Source organism: Spermophilus citellus, assembly GCF_964194105.1.
Source record: "Spermophilus citellus genome assembly, chromosome: 8".
Taxonomy (NCBI): domain Eukaryota; kingdom Metazoa; phylum Chordata; class Mammalia; order Rodentia; family Sciuridae; genus Spermophilus; species Spermophilus citellus.
In genome coordinates, this window is record NC_138189.1 from 59,166,399 (window position 1) to 59,192,211 (window position 25,813).

At 40.0% G+C, this 25,813-nt stretch overlaps 1 protein-coding gene and 1 long non-coding RNA gene across 4 annotated transcripts in view; one reads left to right on the top strand and one right to left on the bottom strand.

Moving 5' to 3' along the window:
* The window catches only part of BTC (betacellulin), a 52,483-nt gene extending 49,830 nt beyond the window's left edge, over positions 1–2,653 (bottom strand). For 2 of the 3 annotated variants that reach the window (XM_081304683.1, XM_081304681.1), the window contains exon 1: positions 2,240–2,652. In XM_081304683.1, the coding sequence (XP_081160809.1) occupies positions 2,240–2,303 (64 nt within the window). In that variant the 5' untranslated portion in view covers positions 2,304–2,652. Of the gene's footprint in view, positions 1–2,239 lie in introns of all 3 variants that reach the window. The other variant, XM_081304682.1, reaches the window with a different exon arrangement.
* LOC308654940 overlaps positions 2,371–25,813 on the top strand; it is a 44,177-nt gene continuing 20,734 nt past the window's right edge. Inside the window, exons 1-2 of the long non-coding RNA XR_014023350.1 lie at positions 2,371–2,498; positions 2,850–2,926. This is a non-coding gene — a long non-coding RNA (uncharacterized lncRNA). The remainder of the gene's footprint in view (positions 2,499–2,849; positions 2,927–25,813) is intronic.

A 25,813-nucleotide genomic window follows, 5' to 3' on the forward strand; every position in this document is an offset into this window, starting at 1 on the left:
AGTTATTTCTACCCTGGCATTTCTCTTGGCCCAGCACCCTAATTTGAGCTCTAATTAGCTCATGCCTGGATCATACCTATGAAACAATCAGACCCTCTGATCTGCAGTTTTCCTCCCCTTTTCCACAGTGCACACTACTGTCAGATTCATTCATCTCCTGTAAATCATTGTTCACGCCATATACTTCCTTCATCCAAGCCTTGTGATAGTGTGCATTTTACTACTAATTGATTCGTGTCCAAATATTTTACAGTCTTTTTTTCAATTCTTCATAATCTGTCTGCATTTTATAAATTCTGTCTGACAAGCTGTTGCTTGTCTTTCCAGTAGAACATTCTCAATCCCATCATCAACCTTTACTAAGTGCTTTTTCCCTTATCTATTTCTCACTTTCTTCTCTGCTATTTGAAATCCTACCCAAGCTTCCATTACCTACTCAGGTCCCACTATTCCTTTCCTCACTACTGAGCTCTCCCTTCTTTGGTTTCCTAAGTGTTTCTCTAATTGTTTCATATTGGCAGTCTTGCATTCCCCAATGTTCTTTTGGGGGCAAGAATTGTGGTTTAGGAATCTCTCAAATACTCTTTTCACCCCCCGCCCATTCCTACATACTTCAACTTTTTGCTGACTACAGCAGATACTGAGTACCTAGACTGCCGGACTGTGCAGACAAGGCAAAGGAGTATGATGCCACCTACATCCCAGTGATCCTGGCAAAAGTCCTAAATCTCAGGTGCATCACTCTTCTTGATGCTCCTCATTACTCTTCACTACACTAATACTGACTTCTCCCTCTGCAGGATTTGTTAAATCCATCCCTTCTTTCTAACCACGAATCTATGTCTGATCCACCTGCAACCAAGTTACATTACCCGCTTTCTCACTCCAAGGACACAGCAAAATGAAAACATTCATTTAGATTCCATTTATTTTTCCTCCATAAGAAAAAAATTCCACCCCTTTATTCACATGTGTTTCCAGGGTTGAAGATAGGAGTGATACCATGACAATGCTTAGGTAGGCTAGGGAGACCTCCCCATGTGCCATCCAAGATGCCCATACTCTCCAGTTAAGACTAGAAACGATCACTAGGGTCCCTTTCCTTCTGACATCCAAAATAACCACAATGCAAGAGGGTGTTTCCAGGAGGTGGACTTTTCCCACCTAAATGACTTCCTGCTCCCCTCCTACTCTGGAGGCAAGGAGAGCCGTACTTCCAGTCATTTCAAGTTCCAGTTCTCCATCCTAAGTACAGACTTCCAAGGTCATAGGGATGGCTCCAGAAAGTTCAAGGCACCTGTTCCTTCCACCTGTCCTCTTCCCTCACCCAGGTGACTCATGTCCAGTGGTGTTTAAAGTAACAACTTTTCTCCCACTGAAGAAAAGTTTTCCCTCCCAGAATTTCGCTTTACAATAGAAAATAACAGTTTACAAGTGAAGTGTTCTTGTATTTCATCAAAGGTTTCCTCAATAAAATGTGTCATTTCCCTTTCCTTTCTTCCCTATCAGCAACAGTCAGGTCCCCGAAGGTGAGTTTTGCCTTTCCTGGCTCCTTCCAGCTGCCCCAGCAAAAATAAGGCATATTAATTCATTCTTAGATCATGACAGTTTCTCCAGGAGCCGTTCCCTTCCTTTCTCACACTGCCGGACACACCACACACACACACACACACACACACACACACACACACAAAGAGAGAGAGAGAGAGAGAGAGAGAGAGAGAGAGAGAGAGAGAGAGAGAGAGAGATTCTCTCCACCACGTTGCTCCACACTCCCTGCCAGCATCTTGGGTCACTGAGTTTCTCCTGCGGGTACCCTTCGGGGTACAGACGTCTATTCTCCTCCTTTAGTGAGTTTTCCTCCCACCACTCCGCACTCGCGGGCACTCGGTCCCCAGAGCCCTAAGGCACCCCCTCGGGTCACTGTGGGGCCCTCTGTTCTGTGCACTGCTCCCTTTGGCAACCTGAGCAGAGCACCGGCAGCGCGGCCCGCGCGATCCCTTCCGCCTTCGGGCCTCCCTCCACGCCTAGGGGCAGCCTCCAACAGGTGCAGCCCCAAGTGCCCAATTGCCGGATCCTCAACTTCGTCCTCTCTCAGTCATCAAAGTTCTCTGACCCGCGCTCGCCAGCCCGAGAGCGCCCTCGTGCCCCGATTATCTGCCGATTCAGGGTTCGCCCTCCCCGTGACTCCAGCCCCGGTCTTTCCTCCTGCTCTCAAGTGCCCAGCGTGGCCACTTACCCAGGGCAAGGGCCAGGAGCAGTGGCAGGGAGCTGGCGCCGCTGCCCGGGGCGGCCCGGTCCATCAACCCCGCTCTGCGGGGCCGGGCAGCCCCTAGACGAGTCTCCCTCCTCCTTCTTCGCCCCCTTCCCGGGACCCGGGCGCTCCAGAGGGTGCTTGGAAACTAATCCTGGAGCCAGGAGGAAACGAAACTACTCTTCTGGCTGGCACCCTGGCTACAGGGCAAGGAAACACCCAGGGAGGACGGCCGGCCGGCTCTGTGAGTGTCGGGAGAGGAGGGAGCCTCCTATTTATCCTCACTCCTGCACACACCCCACTAAAAAGGCGCAGAAATTGGTGGTAGCGGCCACGATGCTCCCACCCAAATTGCCCCACACCCATACCCACACCCAAGGATACAATCGGGCGGCCCTGGGGCCAGCTCACCCACTCCCCCTGCTGGGTCGCACCTGACTGTTCATTTCCCTCCCCCTGGAGGAGTAAACAAGGTAGGTAGGGAGATGTGAGAGACCACGTGGAGGACTGGAAGGCGCTGACCCAGCCCTCAACTCTTGAAACCTGCTGACACAAAATCAAACGTGTTCTGGAACTCTAACTTTCCTCATTTCAGTTGCTAGTGTCATGGAGTGACCAGAGCCAAGGATCACTGAGAACAACCTCAGGCATTTGACAATAACAAGCCTCTCTGTGAGTGTATGCAGGCAATTGCAAGTCTCATTATTATCTATCATAGTCCTAAAGCTAGTATCTTGGTTTGCAGTAAGCATTATCTTCTAATAATTTATGAGAATTTTGTCTTATCAAAATCTACTTTAGAAATTTCATTCGCAATTTATTTATACCTTTGCTTATTTTTCATTTTATTTGCATTTATTTATCTTATTTATTTACTGTGTTATTCTCTTGATTTTTGTTGGATCTATGAAAATAACAAGAATGCTTTTTACTTCTGGCTTGCCAAGCCCTCTCCCTACTTTATCATACTTTGTTATGAAGAAAAGGTGGGATCCATTGGTTGTGCACCAAATAATTTCTGGAACACAGAGACATACAGTTTTCAAGGACAGAAAGGAGAATACAATTTTCTTTAAATTATTTATATATTTGCTTTCAAAAATAATCAAAGGGTAAAGGTGTTTCTGTGCTATGTCCTATGTTTCTATTGCAACAGCAATAAGTATAACCATGCCCCATTAGTTCAGAAGTTGTATATCTATTGCCTCCAAACATCTGATAAACATTATTTTATGTATAAAATGCAAATCAGATGTTTGCTGCTTTCTCCCCAATTCATTGTTTAAATTAAGCAAATTATTATACAATTTTACTCCATAAGTGACATTTCATTTCAAAACCAATTCAAATTATTTTAGTGCCCCAGGCAACCAAGATATCAAAGGAATAAAAATCAGCTCTTAATTTTCCAAATTCCATTCTAGCCCCACATGATATTAAAAGGACAGAAGAAGCACAGGAAACCAAGGGATTTTGTAATCATTTTTCTCCCTTCCTTTTTCCTTTCTGGTATTCTCTCGCTCCATCTCTATGAGGGCTCTATGTTAAGGCATCTCTCATTCTCAAATGGTACCCTATCCAAAACGTGACCTGTTATCCCCTATAGAATGTTACAGTTCCCATTTCTTTCCCATAGATGCTAATAAAAAAATAAGGCACACTTAAGCAAAAAGTACTAAATGTTTGTTGAGTATTGTAAAGTGCCAGTACCTGATGTGAGCATTCATCATTCATGCCATTCAAATGGCAAATTAACTTTTTCAGGTCACTAGAGTATGAAATAGTGTCATTTAATATACTAAATAGGCCAGATAAATTAATAGCCTTCCCTGAGGGTTTTATTTACTGCCAGAAACAAAATAAGCATTCCCAATATATGCCTTCAAATTTTCCTAGTATTAGAGATCCAAACTCTTCAAGGTCAAGAGACTTTTGCTTTCCTATATTTCTCTTTCTTTTCTCTCCTTCTCCATCTTCTCCTTCTCCCTCTCCTCCTTCCCCTTCTTCCTCTTATTTTTCTTTCCTTCTTTCTCCTCTTCTTCACCTCTCCTTCTCTTTCCCCTCCTCCTCCTCTTCCCTACCTTCTGTCTTCCCTTGCATATAGGAGAAGGTAATTCTCAAATCCAACAATTAACTTTGGAAAGGTTGAGGGTCAGATTTGACCAAGCTGGGTCCACATTCATGTAGCAAAGCTAAGCCTCCATGCTTTAGGTTGTAAACTGGGCTTCCAAAAGAAGAATTACATATAAGAGGAAGAGAGGGGAAAGGGAAAAAAAACAAGAGAGAGAAATGAATTACAGTAGATGGGGTAGAGAGAGAAGATGGGAGGGGAGGGGAGAGGGGATAGTAGAGGGTAGGAAGGGAAGCAGAATACAACATACACTAGTATGGCAATATGTAAAAACATGGATGTGTAACCAATGTGATTCTGCAATCTGTATACAGGGTAAAAATGGGAGTTCATACCCACTTGAATCAAATGTATGAAATATGATATGTCAAGAGCTATGTAATGTTTTGAACAACTAATAATAAAAAAAAAAATTAAAAAAAAAGAATAGATCAAAGTTACACAGAGTCCTAAGGCAGAACTTGTATCCATGGTATCCCCAAGCTGGAGATTGCTTGAATGGTACCTTTCCTGGACCAGCATCAGGCAGGTATAACCGGCCCTACCCAATCTGGTATGAGGCTCAAGTAGATTCCATCAGAGGGCCTTTATGCATCAGCCTTGTTCTCTTCCCACACAAAACAGCCTCCAACAAGGACATTCCTCCCCCTCCTCTGGACAGGACAACATAAGCTGATAATTATTTGTGTAACACAGCACATAAACAGACACACAGTGTAATGAAAAGGAAAATTTTAGAATACATTCATTCTAGGTCAACATAGATTTTCCACATTATAAGATAAAAGTTCAGAAGAATACAAAGGTTGCCTACTGGTCATGGACATTACTTAATTCAATAAGAGCAATTGAATGAAAATGATGACTTTTAAAAAATATAATGTTAAAGTAATAATAAACATCATTTAAAGCATATTATCACACAGTTACAAATCAAAAGTATAGTATACATGGAGAACTTTAAAAATTCTAATGAAGCTATTGAAATACCAATGAAAAATCAGTACTCAACATTTATATTTACTTGATTCTACTTTAAAAATCATTTTCTGGAGCAGAGGAGTTATTGTTTTTTATCCTCCCTCTCTTGCCCACTTGGTGGTACCTTCCTCTTCAGGTTTTCGGGGTCCACCTTTTTATATGCATGCTGTTTTTTGTATTTAGTGATTTATTTGGTTGCTTATTTTCTATTATTAAATTATTTCTTCATTCTAATTTGTTATACACGATGGCAGAATGCAACTCATCTCATATTATACATATAGAGCACAATTTTTCAAGTCACTGGTTGTACACAAAGTATTTTAACACTATTTTTGTCTTCATACATGTACTTATGGTAATGATGTCTAACTCATTCCACCATCATTCCTACATGCTTCCCCCGCCCCTTCCCCTCCTCCCCTTTGCCCTATCCTCCATTCTTCCCATGTTCCCCCAACTCCATCTCCATTATGAGTCAGCATCCTCATATCAAAGAAAAAATTTGGCCTTTTGGCCTTTGGTTTTTTACTTTACTTACCATTATATTCTCCAACTCCATCCATTTACCTGCAAATGCCATGATTTTATTTTCTTTTATTGCTGAGTAATGTTCCATTGTGTGTGTGTGTGTGTATGTGTGTGTGTGTGTGTGTATATATATATATATATATATATATATATATATATATATATATGTATGTATATATCAAAGTTTCCCTATACATTCATCTACTGAAGGGCATCTGGGTTGGTTCCACAATTTAGCTATTGTGAATTGTGCTACTATAAACATTAATGTGGCTATGTCCCTGTAGTATGCTGTTTTTAAGTCCCTTGCATATAAACCGAGGAGTGAGATAGCTGGGTCAAATGGTGGTTCCATTCCAAGTTTTCCAAGGAATCTCCATACTGCTTTCCAGATTGGTTGTACCAATTTGCAGTCCCATCAGCAATGTATGAGTGTGCCTTTTCCCCCATATCCTTGTCAAAACTTCTTGTTTGTATTCATAATAGCTGCCATTCTGACTGAAGTGAGATGAAATCTTAGAGTAATTATGATTTGCATTTCTCTAATTGCTAGAGATGTTGAACATTTTTTCATATGTTTGTTGATTGGTTGTATATCTTCTTCTTAGAAGTGTCTGTTCAGTTCCTTGGCCCATTAATTGATTGGGTTATTTGTTTTTTGTTTTTGGTTTTTTTTTGGTGTTAAGTTTTTTGAGTGCTTTGTATATCCCAGAGATTAGTGCTCTATCTGATGTGCTTGTGGTACAGATTTGCTAATCTGTTTGACCATCTATCTTTTTAAAATGACAACTGAATACAGGTTAATATAATCTCAACCATCATTGTCTCTGTGATATTATGTCTGATAGTTTCAGTTAACCATTATGATTCTTTGACTATATTTATACAAACCTCAAAAACAAACTTCTGGTATAAAAAAAATCTGAGCTTTTGCACTGGTTAAGTTGTATGCTAATGAAGGAAGCACAGAAGCAACATAACTTTCATGCTGGAATATGGCAAGGCCCCAAACATCCTCCCTAATACACTTGCTACAGTAACTTTGTACACTCCTACCCGGACCTAGATTCTCAGCACTCTAGACACTCTGCTAGGAGGGACAACATAGGTGGATAATTATGTACAATTGGTTCAGAAGTCTTTTCAGTACATTCAAATTGGTTCTGTGTCAATGAGTGGTTGAATCACAAATTACTCACTTCTCTCAGCCTCAGTTTCCTCATCCATAAAATGTTATGGTAATGAATTGCACAGTCTTTATGACTCACAAGGATAGATATCTCTAAGGCAGAAATCTGACATAATAGAAATCCTTCATGACGTGATTCTGCAATCTGCATTTGGGGTAAAATTGGGGGTTCATAACCCACTTCAATCTAATGTATGAAATATGTCAAGAGCTTTGTAATGTTGTGAACAACCAATAAAAAAAATAAATTTAAAAGGAAAAAAAATAATAAAAAAAATTTAAAAAAAAAGAAATCCTTCAGTGAACTATTATTGTTATATTATTAAAATGTACAGGGTACATATTTTTACTAACTCTCATTACTAATAGTTGAGATGAAGGGAAAGAAATAGCACATAGTAAAATTATGTTGGGAAGGCAATATTGAGCTAAAATTTCATGATCTGGGGCACTATTTGTGACTCCTTATACCCCTCTGACATACTCCTCCTTCCCTTCCTTTCCTCCTTCCTCCTTCAACTCTCTTTGAAGATCAAGATAGCATATAACTCAGGGTAAATAATTTATTGAACAATGTTTTGGTTAGTTTTCTGTTGCTGAATATCATAAGTAAATTTATAAATTTTTAAAGAACAGAGGTTTATTTGACTCATGGTTCTGGAGGCATCTGATAAGGGCTTAACTCGCTGCACCACAACATAGTAGAGAGTCAGCATAATGTGGAAAGACAGAGCAAGCATGCTAGCTCAGGAATATTTTCCTCTTCTTATAAAGCCATAAATGCCATCATGGGGGTCCTAACCTCATGTCCTCATCTAATTCTAATTACCTCCCCAAAGGATCCACCTCCAAATACCATACACACAAAAATTTGAGAATTAATTTTCCAACGTTTGAACTTTTTTTATTGGACACATCCATATCAGTTTCCTTCTGGCCCCCAAAGTTCATGTCATTCGCACATGAAAAATACATTCATTCTCTCTCAATGTATCTAAAGTCTGAACTCAGACTGGCACCATCTTGAATGTCCAAAGTCCAGAGTCTCATCTAAACCAAATTTGATACTCAAGGCATGTTATGATTTGGATATGTGGTGTCCCCCAAAAGCTCACATGTGAAACAAATGCAAGAGAGTTTAGAGGTCAAGTGATCAGATTGTGAAAGTTATAACCTAATCAGTGGATTTATGTACTGATGGATTAATTTGGTGGTAATTATAGGAAAATTAGGTGTGGCTGGAAGAGGTAGATTACTGGAGGCATGCCTTGGGGTACATCTTTTGTGCCATGTGAGCAGAGCTCTCTCTGCTTCCTAATGTCATGTTCTGAGCTGCTCTCTTCTGTCACACATTTCCACCATGATGTTCTTTCTACCTCACCCCAGGTCCAGAGCTATGGAGTCAGCCTGAGAGTTCTGAAACCATAAGCCACAAATAAACTTCTCCTCCTCTATATTGTTCTTGTCAGGTCTTTTGGTCACAGTGATGAAAAAGCTGACTAAAATAAGGCATGATTAATCTTAGGGCAAATCACTCTAGCTATGAGCCAGTGAAATCAATATAAATCAACTTCCAAAATGCAATGGTGGGACAGGAAGAGCACATACATTCCCATTCCAAGAGAGAGAGAGCTAGACTAGAGGAAAGGAGTCACCTACCCCAAGTAAGTCCAAAACTCAACAGGGAAAACAACGTTAAGTTTTAAAGCAAAAGAATAAAGTCCTTTGACTCTGTTTCATTTATCCTGTGCATATTTGTACAAGGGTTGGACCCCAGGAATTCAGATAACCCTACATGAACTGTCTCAGGTTGGACCCTCATGTCTGGTTTTCCCAGGCTGTCATTTCATGAAGGTAGGTCTACAATTCTGTGGTCTCAAGGGCAGTTCCATTCTCATGGTTCCATTAGGCATTACACTGGTAAGGATTTCCATCCCTTTGAGAAGGTTCTACATGTGGCCCCAGACCATCCATGACATCCTATAATATCCTTTGAAGTCTAGGTGGAGGAAGGCATGTTCCACAGCTCTTGCATTCCTTGGGCTTGCAGAATTAACACCATGCAGATACTGTATCCAGAGCACTGGATGGAGCCTCACCCGATGCTGCTTGAACTACAGCTAGAGCAGCCAAGGAGCACTGAGTCAGAATCTAGGGAACAGAGACATGGGGCTACCCTGGGCAATGAACCCATGGAGGGTGCCCACGGTATATGCCCTGAAACCATTTTACCCACTTATGCCGCAGTCTGGCTGGGCACAATTCAGGAGCCACTTGTCAAAAGAAACTAACTTTATTTTTAGAACTACAAACGCCAAACAAAACAGCTCCTCAGGAAAAAACCCTCAGAGCCCAACTGCCACCACCGGCTTCCCACAAGCCTCTCACCACCACACAACCCTCACCACCTCCCACAATCCTCCTGTTCTTGAGGCTGATTGGCTGGGTCGTGTGGGCGGAGCCAAAGAAGTCCCCCAATGAGCAGCTCTGTGGAGGAGCCAATCAGCTAGATGTTGCTGGGGCCGCTGTGAGCCAATCATCAGCTGGCAGTCTGAAGGGCAGGGAAACAGCCCAATGAACATCACCGCAGAGGAGCCAATCAGCTAGATGTTGCTGGGGCTGCTGTGAGCCAATCATCAGCCAGCAGCTAGAAGTTTGCTGGCAGCTGGAAGTTTGCTGGGGCCCCTTTGGCTGTGGCTCTCAACATCTCCCCCTCTCTGTTTAAACAACAAGCATGTGGCTTGGGGACCATGCCTGCCTTAGGTTGTCCAATACTACATATGGTCCTTACCCGTCTTCGGATGAGCTGACCTCAGGGCGTCAGCCTCCTGTCTTAGGTTAGTACCATTGTAATTGGATCTTACTCGTCATTGACTACCGGTCCAGTATACAGCCACACCTGTGGAGAGGTCTTTGTCATGACAAGCAGAAGGGAGGAAGATACACCAAGCCAGCTGATGGCTCTTGTTGGAAAAATTGTACCACCAATGACATCATCAGCAAAAATACCCCAACACTACCACAAGTCACTGCACCAACAGATAGTTCACAATGCATAGTCTAGGCAAGTCTAGGCAAGTTCAGCAAGTTCTGCACATAGTTTAGGCAAGTTCTGCAAGCAGTTCAGTGATGGCTATTGCAGAAGCTGTAGATTAGTTTTATCTTTGTCTTCACGGGCACTGGGATGAAGATAGGAATTCTGGCAATAATGGCTAAAGAAAAAATTATGTAACATTCCAGAAGGCACTAAAAGAAAACAATTTTCTTAACAATTTACATTGTTTTCACTGGTACTGGGATGAAGATAGGAATTCTGGCAATAATGGCTAAAGAAAAAATTATGTAACATTCCAGAAGCCACTAAAAGAAAACAATTTTCTTAACAATTTACATTATCTTGAAGAGAATTATTAAATATAATGAAAAGGAAAGGTGAAAGTAAACAAACAGATCTGTTAACCTTCTTTTTTGTTTACATATTAAAAAAATTCTTAATAGTTATTTACCCAATTTAAATTAAACCATTTAAATCACGTGAATAAAAAAAAATATTTGGATCCATTTTTTCATGAGCGCTCATCATATATGATATATGGACATACGTACATTCAAACATATAACACAAAACACAAGTGTGCACACATAATATAATACATACAACACATAACATAATAGTAAAGGCCTTATAACTTTTTACAGGTGAAATCTCCATTGCAATGTTTAAAACTCTATAGTCAAAAAAAAAAAAAAAATAGAACTGATCAGCAAAACATTAACCTAGGTCTGTATGAGCTCAAAAAACAAAATAGAACTTCATGATATGGGAAAGGGCAATAATAAAATAGATATTGAAAAAAGCATCCTGGTTCTGTCGCAGATGTAAGGATAGCCAAATTGGAGTTTTGGATATCAGCTGTTATGGATTTGAGCCAAATCATCTTCTTTTTTGTCTGTAGAAATCGCTTTAATTAATCACTCTGGAATCCAAATCAGCTGCTGTTCTCCCTGTGGAAATACACAAACAGGCCCCCGACTCCAGACAATCACTGGGTCACGATTTTAGTTAATCTTTCCGGAATCCAAATCGGCTGCTGTTCTTCCTGTGGAAACACACAAACAGACCCCCGACTCCAGACAATTACTGGGTCAGGACCTTTCCATTGTCCTGTTAGAATATCTTTCCAAAGTACCTTGGGCTTATGTACATTTTTTGGACACATATGCCTTTCTGCAGCACTAAGTCCTGATGAATCCAAATTTAAAAAGTTTAGAGTAAAAAGGGTTATTTTAAGTTTATCTTTGGGGAATATATACCCCTTCCCAATTCCGTCTTTTTGCTTTAATAAGTACATTTTAATACTTTGATGAGCTCTTTCAACTATGCCTTGTCCCTGTGGATTGTATGGGATTCCTGTTATATGAGTAATGCCAAATGATGAGCAAAATTGTTTAAAAGAGGTAGAAGTATAACCAGGGGCATTATCTGTTTTTATCTGTTTTGGAACGCCCACAGTGGCAAAATTTTGTAAGCAATGAGCTATAACATCTTTAGTTTTTTCTCCGGCATGAAGGGAGCCCATCAAAAATCCAGAAGAAGTATCAACTGTAACATGCAAATATTTTAATTTTCCAAATTCTGGCAAGTGTGTGACGTCCATCTGCCAAATATGGTTAGGTATCAATCCTCTAGGATTGACTCCAAGATTAACTTGTGGTAAAAAGGTCACACAATTTTGACATTGTTTTATTATTTGTCTAGCTTGTTCCTTAGTTATTTTAAAACGCTTTTGTAAAGTATTAGCATTGACATGGAACCTTTTATGAAAATTTATAGCTTCTTCTAGTGTAGAGAAAATATGTATGTCATGTGTAGTTTTATCTGCTAAATCATTGCCCAAACTAAGGGCTCCATGCAATCCTGTATGTGCCCTGATATGTCCTATAAAGAATGGATCTTTTCTGTCCCAGATTAAACTTTGTATAGTGGAAAACAAAGAGAAAACAGTAGAAGCAGGGGAAATCCTACCAGCATCTTCAAGGGATATTATAGCATTAACTATATACTGACTATCAGAAAATAAATTAAATACAGAATCTTTAAACATCACAAAAGCTTGTAATACTGCATTAAGCTCTACCTTTTGAGCTGATTGTTTGGGCACTAAAAATGTAACAGTTTGATCAGTTGTAACTATTGCTGCTGTACCATTATTTGACCCATCAGTGAATATATTTGGAGCATTCATGATAGGTGTTTTTCTTGTCATTTTTGGAAAAATTACAGGATGCAATGACCAAAAAGACAATAAAGGATTCGATGGTAAGTGGTTATCAAATGAAACATTAGATTTGCACATGATTATTTCCCAAGTATTTAACTCATTAGCTAATTCATCAATTTGATTCATAGTATATGGAGTAATAATTTTATTGGGAGAAATTCCAAACACTCCCTTTGCTGCTTTTATTCCTTTGAGTATTAATTGTCCTACAGCCTCAGGATACCTAGTAAGAATAGTGTTAGGAGAATAAGATAAATGTATCCATAATAATGGACCTTCTTGCCAAAATACTCCTGTAGGAATATTTTTTGTTGGTAGTACAATAAATAATAAAGGCAAACTTATATCAATTCTATCCAAATGCATATTTTCCATATATGTTTCAATGATTTTTAATGCCTTTCTTGCTTCAGGCGTTAACATTCGGGGTGAATATGGATCTGATGGACCTTTTAAGATATCAAATAAAGGTCCTAATTCTCCTGTTGGAATACCTAGATAAGGCCTTATCCAATTTATGTCTCCTAATAACTTTTGAAAGTCATTAAGTGATTTGAGTTGATCTACTCGTATTTGAATTTTTGGTGGACGGACCATGGTTGAGGATAATAGAACTCCTAAATAATTAGTTGGAAAATTTAATTGTACTTTATCTATTGCTATCTCTAGATTATAATTTTTTAATAAATTTGTAAGTGTGGCATAACATTCTAGCAATGTGTTTTTAGATTTGTGTGCTAATAATACATCATCCATATAGTGAAATATTTGTAGTTCAGGATTTTGATTTCTAAGTGGCTGGATTACTTTTTTAACATAAATTTGACACATAGTTGGGCTGTTAGCCATCCCTTGAGGGAGTACTTTCCATTCATATCTCTGATCAGGACCTTCATGATTCAGTGCAGGGATAGTAAATGCAAAACATGGACTATCCTCAGGATGAATTGGAATTGAAAAAAAACAATCTTTAATATCTATAACTAAAACATACCAAGTTTTTGGCAAAGCAGACAATTGAGGAATCCCCGATTGAGCAGGTCCCATAATGACCATTTCATTATTAATGGCTCTTAAGTCTTGTAATAATCTCCATTTACCAGATTTCTTTTTGATGACAAAAATGGGAGTATTATGGGGAGATACAGAAGGTTGTATATGTCCTTCCGCTAATTGTTGTTTGACCAGATCATGGGCTATTTGTATCTTTTCTTTAGTCAAGGGCCACTGAAGAACCCATACTGGTCTTTCTGATTTCCATGTAATTTTTATTGTCTCAGTGGCCCTTTGTGAAAATCCAACCCATGTCTGTCTGTTCCTTGATCTATTTGTATTGGTGCTGCTATAACTTGTTCTTGTTTTTCTAATCTTTTTCCTTTCCTAAAACCTTGTCTAGCCATAATAGTGGGTGCATTTTGAGTGATGTTATTTGTTAATGTCAAACCTAATTGATCTAAGACATCTCGTCCCCATAAATTTATGGGAAGATGATCCAATACATATGGCTGTATAGTTCCTTCACATCCTTCAGGATCCTTCCAATCTAATACCATTGCGCTTCTATCGGGATTAGTCGCCACTCCTAGGCCTCGAAGTGTTTGAGTGGCTTGTTGTAATGGCCAATGTTTTGGCCATTCTTGACGAGATGATGCTAAGGTCTGCACCTGTATCCAGTAGCCCATTAAATTCATGTCCTTACGGGATGGAAGATGGCCGCTGCGTAAGGGGGTAGCTGAAGTGCTGAGCCTGGTGTTCAGAACAGCGGCTTTAATAGAGACTTCGCCCAGCTTGTTAGAGCTCCTTTCACCATTAATCTGTAGTGGACCACCCGGCCAAGCAGCAGAAAAAACAAAGAGATTGAAAAAGAGACGCTTGGCTCCCGGACACTTTCCTGCTCAAAACCGCGGGCGCTTTGCGCCCATCTGCTTCCTCTTTCACTTCGCTCCCGGCAGAGAAGCTGAATGGGCAATCAGCAGTGGATTGTAAGTACTTGAGGCAAAGAAAGCTCAGTACACCCCGCCCTTTTTTTTTTTTTTTTTGAATATTGTTTAAACAGGGATAGTTAGTGGATTGGAATTGTTGGCGGGGCTGTAGTTTCGGGGCCGAAAATCCACTCCGCGGGAGCTGCCATTTGCTTTCTGCATGCTGTCTTGATGGCCCTGTCTACACGGTCCAGCTACCGCAGCTAGAGACTGGAACTGGGCTGCGTGCCGAACCCTGTCCTCCGAAGGCAGGTCCACAGCCTCAAGTGCCTCGGTCGCCTGTTCCCTGCTGCACCTTGGGGCATAGCCTTCTCTGGGGTCATTCGGCATCCCTCTGCAAGGGGTCAGGCGCGGCGGCAGCCGCTTGGGCCCCCCGCGGCAGCAGCCGCTTGGGCCCCCCTCGGCGGCAGCCGCTTGGGCCCTCCGCGGTGGCAGCCACTTGGGCCCTCCGCGGCGGCGCTGCTAAGGTCGCAGACAAGCGCGGCGCCAAAGAGCGCGGACCAGAGGTGGAGGCGAAGGCAGCAGGATTTTCAGTTCTAGAAAACTGGACTGGAAACAGAAGCAGCAGTTTGTATAACCCCAAGATCTTGCTTATGCCAGGAAACTGAAAGGGTAACATGAATATCATTGAGGAGGTCTAACATGACGGCAGACGCGGAGGGATCAAGTCTCTGACCTCTGCAACTGCGAGGGCATAGGGAGATGTAAATTATCTAAAGCCTATTTGCTCAGGATTACTAGGCAATGCTGAGCTGACGTGGAGCTAGGGCGTACACTTTGGGCCCCTCAGAAAACACACACTGAGCACGAATTTGCTGCATTTAAGCCCCGGATCGCCTGCTTCTCGTGACTCAGCACTAACGATCCTGCTGAAATAACTAGTCGGCCCACCTGATCTCACAGAGGTAAAAGCCAACTGAGCACCATAGCCACACCCAGGGAATCAGGAGTGACGTGGGACTAGCGGAGCAGAACCACTGCTATCGCTCCCACCAGGGCTGACAACAGAGGTCCCTTGCACCAGCTACCAGGGGAGTTGCTACCTAAGGGCAAACAAATTTGCTGGGGGTCCTCAGCCCCAAGCCCTACAAACTTAGGGTCCGAGGGAGGCAAACGGAAAGGGTGTGCCCAGGCATCCGTGAAAACAGGGCTCCCAGGAGCAGCAGACCCGGCGTGTAGCCAGTAATGTGGTAAGCGTCACAGGTGAGTGGGGCCTGGATTGAGGAACCAAAAGAGAAGGACCTAGACACTCAGGACTGGAGACCCGCACAGTCTGGGAAGAAGAGCTGAGGCACAGTGATTGGTTCCCAGCTATCACAAGGAGAAGCCTGGCCCAGTGGGCATAGCTCCACCTACTGGAAGAGAAGTTAATCGAGCTCTATGACTGCATTTATTATTATTACTATTTTTTTTAACGATTATTATTAGTATTTTTTTTATTCTCACTTTTTGTAGTTGATGTTGTTGTTGTTCTTTAACTTTCTTATTAATGGTTTCAATTTTTTAAATTCTTTTTATTCTATTATTATTATTATTTTTTAAACTCCAATTTCCATTTTTCTGTTATCATTATAATTTTTTTTGTTTGTTTTAAAATTTTTATTTTTTCATTTTTTCTTTCTTTCTTTTCACTTTCTTTTCTTTTGTCTTTTCATTTCTTTTCAATTTTCTTATTCCCCCTCTCTTGAATTCCACCTGCCTACACTCACTCTATTTAGTCACTTCTTCCCTTCCCTTCTAATACCTCTCCTCCCAAGCATCAAATAAATTTATAAGAGTAAACAGTAACTCAGCAGTCAAACAGAACAAGAAGTATCATGAGCATAAAAAAGCAAGGAAGAAAAGGAGTACAAACAATGAAAAACAGCCTAAATATTCAGGAGGACCTGGAGTCATCAGAAAAATGGCCATATAAAGAACTCAAGGAACACCTTAGACAGATGGAAAGGAACGTTAAAGAGCACATTGAAAAGGAATTACATAAACAGATAAAAGAAGAAGTTAAGCATCTTTATCAGGAGATAGAGATTATAAAAAATAATCAAACAATAATTCTAGAAATGAAGGAAACGATAAACCAAATTAAAAACTCAATCGAGAGTATCACTAACAGAGTGGAGCAAGTAGAAGCCAGAACGTCAGATAATGAAGACAAAATATATCATCTTGAAAAAAGTCTAGCCAACTCAGATAGACTGGTAAAAAAATCACGAGAAAAACATCCAAGAGATTTGGGATAATTTTAAAAAATCAAACTTACGAGTCATCGGGATAGAGGAAGGCACAGAGAATCATGCCAAGGGAATGAGTAACGTGCTGAAGGAAATAATTACAGAAAACTTCCCAGAAATAAAAAAGGAAACAGATATACAAATTGTAGATGCATACAGGACACCGAGCACACAAAATCACAGTAGACCAACGACAAGACACATTGTTATGAAGCTATCCAATATACAGAACAAAGAGATAATATTAAAAGCTACAAGAGAAAAGAGGCAGATTACATTTAGGGGTAAACCAATAAGGTTGACAACGGATTTTTCATCACAGACGCTGAAAGCAAGAAGATCCTGAAACAACGTATTTCAAACACTGAAAGACAATGGATGCCAACCAAGAATTCTGTATCCAGCAAAATTAAGCTTCAGATACGACAACGAAATAAAAATCTTTCATGACAAACAAAAGCTAAAAGAATTTGTAGCCAGAAAACCAGCATTGCAAGGCGTCTTGAGCAAAACTCTACATGAGGAAGAAATGGAAAACGATAACCAAAACCATCAGCGGGAAGTGCCTCGGTAAAGACAGAGGACAGGGGGAAAGCTAATGATGGAGAAACAATCTAAATTAGGGGAAAAAAAAGAGATAAATAATCAAACATGGCAGGAAGTACAAACCATATATCAATAGTAACTCTAAACGTTAATGGCTTAAACTCTCCAATAAAGCGACATAGGCTGGTAACATGGATTAAAAAAACAAATCCAACAATATGCTGCCTCCAGGAGACACATCTGATTGGAAAAGACATACACAGGCTCAAGGTAAAAGGTTGGGAAAAAATATACCACGCTCACGCTCCTCGTAAGCAAGCAGGGGTGGCCATTCTCATATCGAATAAAATCGACTTCAAGACTAAGTTAATCAAAAGGGATAAGGAAGGACATTATATACTGTTAAAAGGAACCATTCACCAACAAGACATAACAATTATCAATATTTATGCACCAAATAATGGCGCTGCGACGTTCATAAAACAAACTCTCCTCAAGTTCAAGAATCGAATAGACCACAACACAATAATCATGGGTGACTTCAACACACCTCTCTCACCATTGGACAGATCCTCCAAACAAAAGTTGAATAAAGAAACTATTGACCTCAATATCACAATCAATAACCTAGACTTAACTGACATATATAGAATATATCAACCATCATCAAGTGGATATACTTTTTTCTCAGCAGCTCATGGAACCTTCTCAAAAATAGATCATATATTATGCCATAGGGTAACCCTCAGTAAATATAAAGGTGTTGAGATAATACCATGCACTTTATCAGATCATAATGGAATGAAACTGGAAATCAATGATAAAAGAAGGAAGGAAAAATCCTACATCACATGGACAATGAACAATACGTTACTGAATGATCAATGGGTTACAGAAGACATAAAGGAGGAAATCAAAAAATTCTTCGAGATAAATGAAAATACAGACACAACATATCGGAATCTATGGGACACAATGAAAGCAGTTTTAAGAGGGAAATTCATCGCCTGGAGGTCATTCCTCAAAAAAAGGAAAAACCAACAAATAAATGAGCTCACACTTCATCTCAAAGCCCTAGAAAAGGAAGAGCAAAACAATAGCAAATGTAGCAGAAGGCAAGAACTAATTAAAATCAGAGCAGAAATCAATGAAATTGAAACAAAAGAAACTATTGAAAAAATTAACAAAACAAAAAGTTGGTTCTTTGAAAAAATAAATAAGATCGACAGACCCCTAGCCATACTAACAAAGAGAAGAAGAGAGAGAACTCAAATCACTAACATACGGGATGAAAAAGGCAATATCACAACAGACGCTTCAGAAATACAGAAAACAATTAGAAATTATTTTGAAAACCTATATTCCAATAAAATAGAAGAAAGTGAAGACATCGATAAATTCCTTAAGTCATATGATTTGCCCAGACTGAGTCAGGAGGAAACTCACAACTTAAACAGACCAATATCAATAGATGAAATAGAAGAAGCAATCAAAAGACTTCCAACCAAGAAAAGCCCAGGACCGGATGGGTATACAGCGGAGTTCTACAAAACCTTTAAAGAAGAATTAATACCAATACTTTTCAAGTTATTTCAGGAAATAGAAAAAGAGGGAGCTCTTCCAAATTCATTCTATGAGGCCAACATCACCCTGATTCCGAAACCAGACAAAGACACCTCAAAGAAAGAAAACTACAGACCAATATCTCTAATGAACCTAGATGCAAAAATTCTCAATAAAATTCTGGCGAATCGGATACAAAGGCATATGAAAAAAATTGTGCACCATGATCAAGTAGGATTCATCCCTGGGATGCAAGGATGGTTCAATATACGGAAATCAATAAATGTTATTCACCACATCAATAGGCTTAAAGATAAGAACCATATGATCATCTTGATAGAAGCAGAAAAAGCATTTGACAAAGTACAGCATCCCTTTATGTTCAAAACATTAGAAAAAATAGGGATAACAGGAACTTACCTCGACATTGTAAAAGCTATCTATGCCAAGCCTCAGGCTAGCATCATTCTGAATGAAGAAAAATTGAAGGCATTCCCTCTAAAATCTGGAACAAGACAGGGATGCCCCCATCACCACTTCTATTCAATATAGTTCTCGAAACACTGGCCAGAGCAATTAGACAGACGAAAGAAATTAAAGGCATAAAAATAGGAAAAGAAGAACTTAAATTATCACTATTTGCAGATGACATAATTCTATACCTAGAAGACCCAAAATGGTCTACAAAAAAACTACTAGAACTAATAAATGAATTCAGCAAAGTGGCAGGATATAAAATCAACACACATAAATCAAAGGCATTTCTGTATATCAGCGACAAAACTTCTGAAACGGAAATGAGGAAAAACACTCCATTCACAATATCCTCAAAAAAAATAAAATACTTGGGAATCAACCTAACAAAAGAGGTGAAAGACCTATACAATGAAAACTACAGAACCCTAAAGAAAGAAATAGAAAAGGATCTTAGAAGATGGAAAAATATACCCTGTTCATGGATAGGCAGAACTAACATCATCAAAATGGCGATATTACCAAAAGTTCTCTATAGGTTCAATGCAATGCCAATCAAAATCCCAATGGCATTTCTTGTAGAAATAGATATAGCAATCATGAAATTCATATGGAAAAATAAAAGACCCAGAATAGCAAAAACAATTCTAAGCAGGAAGTGTGAATCAGGTGGTATAGCGATACCAGATTTCAAACTATATTACAGAGCAATAGTAATAAAAACAGCATGGTACTGGTACCAGAACAGGCGGGTGGACCAATGGTACAGAATAGAGGACACAGAGACTAAACCACAAAGCTACAACTATCTTATATTTGATAAAGGAGCTAAAAACATGCAATGGAGAAAGGATAGCATCTTCAACAAATGGTGTTGGGAAAACTGGAAATCCATATGCAACAAAATGAAACTGAATCCCCTCCTCTCGCCATGCACAAAAGTCAACTCAAAGTGGATAAAGGAGCTAGATATCAAATCAGAGACTCTCTGTCTGATAGAAGAAAAAGTTGGCTCCGATCTACAGATTGTGGGGACGGGCTCAAAATTCCTTAATAGGACACCCATAGCACAAGAGTTAATAACAAGAATCAACAAATGGGACTTTCTTAAACTGAAAAGTTTTTTCTCAGCAAGAGAAACAATAAGAGAGGTAAATAGGGAGCCTACATCCTGGGAACACATTTTTACTCCTCACACTTCAGATAGAGCCCTAATATCCAGAGTATACAAAGAAGTCAAAAAATTAGACAATAAGAAAACAAACAACCCAATCAACAAATGGGCCAAGGACATGAACAAACACTTCACAGAGGAGGACATACAATCAATCAACAAGTACATGAAAAAATGCTCACCATCTCTAGCAGTCAAGGAAATGCAAATCAAAACCACCCTAAGATACCACCTCACCCCAGTAAGATTGGCAGCCATGATGAAGTCAAACAACAACAAGTGCTGGTGAGGATGTGGGGAAAAGGGTACTCTTGTACACTGCTGGTGGGACTGCAAACGGGTGCGGCCAATTTGGAAAGCAGTATGGAGATTCCTGGGAAAGCTGGGAATGGAACCACCATTTGACCCAGCTATTGCCCCTCTCGGACTATTTCCTGGAAACCTTAAAAGAGCACACTACAGGGATACTGCCACATCGATGTTCATAGCAGCACAATTCACAACTGCTAGACTGTGGAATCAACCCAGATGCCCATCAATAGATGAATGGATAAAAAAAATGTGGCATTTATACACCATGGAGTATTACGCAGCACTAAAAAATGACAAAATCACGGAATTTGCAGGGAAATGGATGGCACTAGAGCAGATTATGCTTAGTGAAGCTAGCCAATCCCTAAGAATCAAATACCAAATGTCTTCTTTGATATAATGAGAGCAACTAAGAACAGAACAGGGAGGAAGAGCAGGAAGAAAAGTTTAACATTAAACAGAGACATGAGGCGGGAGGGAAAGGGAGGAAAAAAAGGAAATCACATGGAAATGGAGGGAGACCCTCATTGTTATACAAAATTATATATAAGAGGTTATGTGGGGAATGGGATAACAAACATGGAGGGAAATGAATTACAGTAGATGGGGTAGAGAGAGAAGATGGGAGGGGAGGGGAGGGGGGATAGTAGAGGATAGGAAAGGTAGCAGAATACAACAGTCACTAATATGGCAGTATGTAAAAATGTGATGTGTAACCGATGTGATTCTGCAATCTGTATTTGGGGTAAAAATGGGAGTTCATAACCCACTTGATTCTAATGTATGAAATATGATTTGTCAAGAGCTTTGTAATGTTGTGAACATGCAATAAATTAAAAAAAAATAATAAAACACATTGCCAACAAGAAAAATAAATAAATAAATAAATAAACAAATTCATGTCCTTGAATATTTAGTTTTAGCATGGGGCGAGAATCTAAATTTAAAGAAAGCATAGCCCAATCTACACCTGTGGAGCCTAATCCCTTGGAACCTCTTTCTACAGCATGACTGAAAAATTTATCATGTAGGCTTGGTATTATTAATAACTGTGCTATTCTCTCTCCTGGTGAAATTATTGATATACCCTTTGGAGAACTGGCTATAATTTTTATTTCACCTTCATAATCGGGATCAATTACCCCCGGACTTATCAAAAGTCCTTTTAGAGTAGAAGAGCTGCGTCCCAATAATAAGCCTACTGTTCCTTTGGGAAGAGGTCCTTTTACCCCTGTGGGAATGATTTGAACTCCCATCTCTGGAATTAGTACTGATCTGGCGGAGGCGCAGATGTCCAACCCTGCACTCCCTCTGGTTTGTCTGATGAGGGATCTGATGGACAATGTGTCCTGGGCACTACCCTGATGGGGTTGCTGGGTTCCTCCAGTGCTCCGTATATTTGTGGTTTGGTGCCCTGGTGCATTGGGGCCCCCTGTCCATTTTTTGGCAACGGAGCCCGATGCCTTTGTCCACGATATTGTGGATAAACACCTTGTCCTTGTTCGTTTTTTGATAATGGAGTACCCTCTATGGTGGTTTGAGAACGGCATTCATTAGCCCAATGTAATGGAGTACCCTCTATGGTGGTTTGAGAACGGCATTCATTAGCCCAATATCTCCCTCTACGGCATCGTGGGCAAATACCGGGTATTCTACTCCTTTGATACCTAGTTTTGTTAAACCCTCCTCCTATGGGGCAATTCCTTTTAAAATGTCCTGTTTGTTGACAATTGTAGCATGTTCTTGGCCTGGTATATAAAGCCTGTTTTACTGCAGCTGCCACAATTTGCCCTTGTTCATTAATGTCTCTGGCATCTAAAGCCTGTTTTACTGCAGCTGCCACAACTTGCTCTTGTTCATTAATGTCTCTACATAATTTAATATATGTGTTTAAATCTTCATGTTTCCATGGTCTAATGATATCTCTGCACCAACGATTCGCTTGTCATAAGCCAGTTGGCATTGCTTGTTCTGTATTCCCAAAAACTCTGGTAGCTGTTTGAATAAGCCTATCTACAAATTCAGCGTAAGGTTCATTAGCTCCTGTATTATCTTAGATAACTGACCTTGTAAACCTCCATGTCCTTGTAAAGTCTTCCATGCCTTAACTGCATCTACAGCAATTTGTGAGTATACGCCAGGATCATATGCAATTTGTTGCTGCCGATCCTCATAAGGTCCCTTTCCTAACAACATATCTAGATTTCTCTGAGGATAACCAGCTGCTGCATTTCGCCTAGCCATCTCCTTGCAAAATTCCTCATTGGCAACCTTTCATAACAGGTATTGTCCTCCATTTAGCACAGCTTTACAAATATTAGCCCAATCTGCTGGCGTCATGTTTAAGTTGGTAATGGATTCGACCAAGCTTACAGTGAAGGGTGCTTGGGGACCATAGGTTGTTACAGCCTCTTTTAGCTCCTTCACTGTTTTGAAATTTAAACCATGGTAAATTCGCTGCCCTCCTACCTCAAATACAGGGCATACTTGAGATCCTGTCTCAGGATCCCAACTATCAACTGCGGGGGTTGGGAGTCTCCTAGCATATGGAGGTGGTGCTGTTGATTGGACACTTATGTCCTCTGGTGATAGAATGCTGTTAGTAGCAGTCTCCTGTAGAGGTGGTGCTGATGGTTAGACACTTACGCTCTCTGATAGAAAGGTGTTATTAGCAGTCTCCTGTTGTAACTTTTCCCCTGATGGCTTTTTCTGCTCTAAACTTCCTTCCTCTGTCTCACTAGCTTGAAAGACCTTCTCTTTTACTTGAATCTTTTCCTCTTTCTGACTGATTTGAGAGACCTTCTCTTTTACTTGAATCAATATGTCTTCTCCTTCCTCTACCTTTGTCTGAATTGAAGGCTTTGGACTAAGCAAACCAGATACCAACACCCACAATGTCAATGTGCCAACTGGCAGAGTCCCTGGGTTGTTCTTTTCTATTCTTTTTAAATCTTCACCATGATGGTCCCATTGTGATATATCTAACAACTCCTCCTTAAAAAGCCATGGGCTACATTTTTGTATTGTATCAATGTATGCCCTGACTGCTCTTTATTTTACTGGGATGCCTCCTTCCTCTAACAATTTACTTAACAGTCTTTTGGTTTGTTTTTTACTAATTTCTGATCCCGTATTTCTACTATAATACAACCCAACAAGATGACGCCAAACAAAACCAAGACAGAATGAAATAAAAATGGAACCATACAAAATCATTATATCAACCTTTCTATCCTCCTGAAATGTCCATCCATCCTTTCTCCCTATCTGTTTCTCAGACGCAAATAGTTTTTCCTCAGATATGAGCGGTTTTTCTTCCGTCTCACTCATCTCCAGGGACAGGCAAGTTAAAACAAAAATGAAGCAAAACAAAAGAGGAATCTTAGAATGGCTACCCATCCTCTCGCCCTGCCCTCAGGGGCGAGCAGTTTACTTACCCTCAGTCGCTCCCCGTGCGAGCCACCAAATGCCGCAGTCTGGCTGGGCACAATTCAGGAGCCACTTGTCAAAAGAAACTAACTTTATTTTTAGAACTACAAACGCCAAACAAAACAGCTCCTCAGGAAAAAACCCTCAGAGCCCAACTGCCACCACCGGCTTCCCACAAGCCTCTCACCCCCACACAACCCTCACCACCTCCCACAATCCTCCTGTTCTTGAGGCTGATTGGCTGGGTCACGTGGGTGGAGCCAAAGAAGTCCCCCAATGAGCAGCTCCATGGAGGAGCCAATCAGCTAGATGTTGCTGGGGCCGCTGTGAGCCAATCATCAGCTGGCAGTCTGAAGGGCAGGGAAACAGCCCAATGAACATCACCGCAGAGGAGCCAATCAGCTAGATGTTGCTGGGGCTGCTGTGAGCCAATCATCAGCTGGCAGCTGGAAGTTTGCTGGCAGCTGGAAGTTTGCTGGGGCCCCTTTGGCTGTGGCTCTCAACACACTTAGTTCTCCCACCTGTGATGGGAGGGGTGGCCTTGAAGAATATTTGCCAATTTTCCATCTAACACAGGATTAATATCCAGGAAAGTTAAGAAACTCTAAAAATTTAACCAAAAAACACAAATAATCCAATTAAAAATGGGCAAATGATGTAAATAGACACATCTTCAAAGAATAGATGTAAATGGTCAACAAATAAATAAATGCTCACTTTCAGTAGCCATTGGGGAAATATAAATCAAAACCACAATGAGATATCCTCTCACCCCAGTTAGAATGGTTATTATCAACCTCTGTCCAAAATAATAACAAATGTTGATGAGGATATGGAAAAAAAAATCTCACTGTTGAATGGGATTCTCATTAGTATACTCATTAGTATAAGCACTGTGGAGAATGGTATGAAGATTGCTCAAAAAATAAAAATAGATCTATCATATGAATCAGTTATTCCCCTATTGGCTGTATATCCAAAGAAAGTGAAGGTAGCATACAAAAAATAAAAAACCATACCTGCATGCCTATGTTTACTCTGGAACTATTTACAAATGCTAAGATATAGAAACAATCTAGGTGAGCACTAGTGGATCAATGGATAAAGAAAATGTGGTACATATACACAACAAAATGTTATTCAGCCATAAAAAAAGGAATCCTGTCATTTGCAGAAAAATGAATGAAACTGAAGGACATTATGATAAATAAGTAAAATAAGCCAGACACAGGCAGACAAATACTAACTTCTCTCATATATAGAAGCTTTAAAAATCAACCTGAATGTAGACTAATGACTACTAGAGATTGAGAAGGGGTTGCTGTTTAATAAAAACAGAGTGGATTTGATTAATGCATATTGTATGCATGAGTTGAAATATAACACTAAACCAAATTATTATGTACAATTAGTACACATTGATGTTAACAAAAATAAATGGATAAATAAATAAAATAGCTGCTTAGATAGATAGGTGGTATTGTTATGCCAATTTTAATTAAAAGAAATTGAGTAGATTATACATTCAAGTGATTGGTCCAAATTTCAAAATAACTGGTTGAACTATTCCTAGAACCCAGGTCTAAAGTCAGCAAGATTTAATAAAGGGACTGTTTCAGTGAGCTCATGATACCATAACAAAATACCATAGACTCAATGCTTTAAATAACAGAAATTAATTTTTTCCTAGTTTGAGAAGTTAGAAGTCCAAGATCAAAGTGTCAACTGATTTGG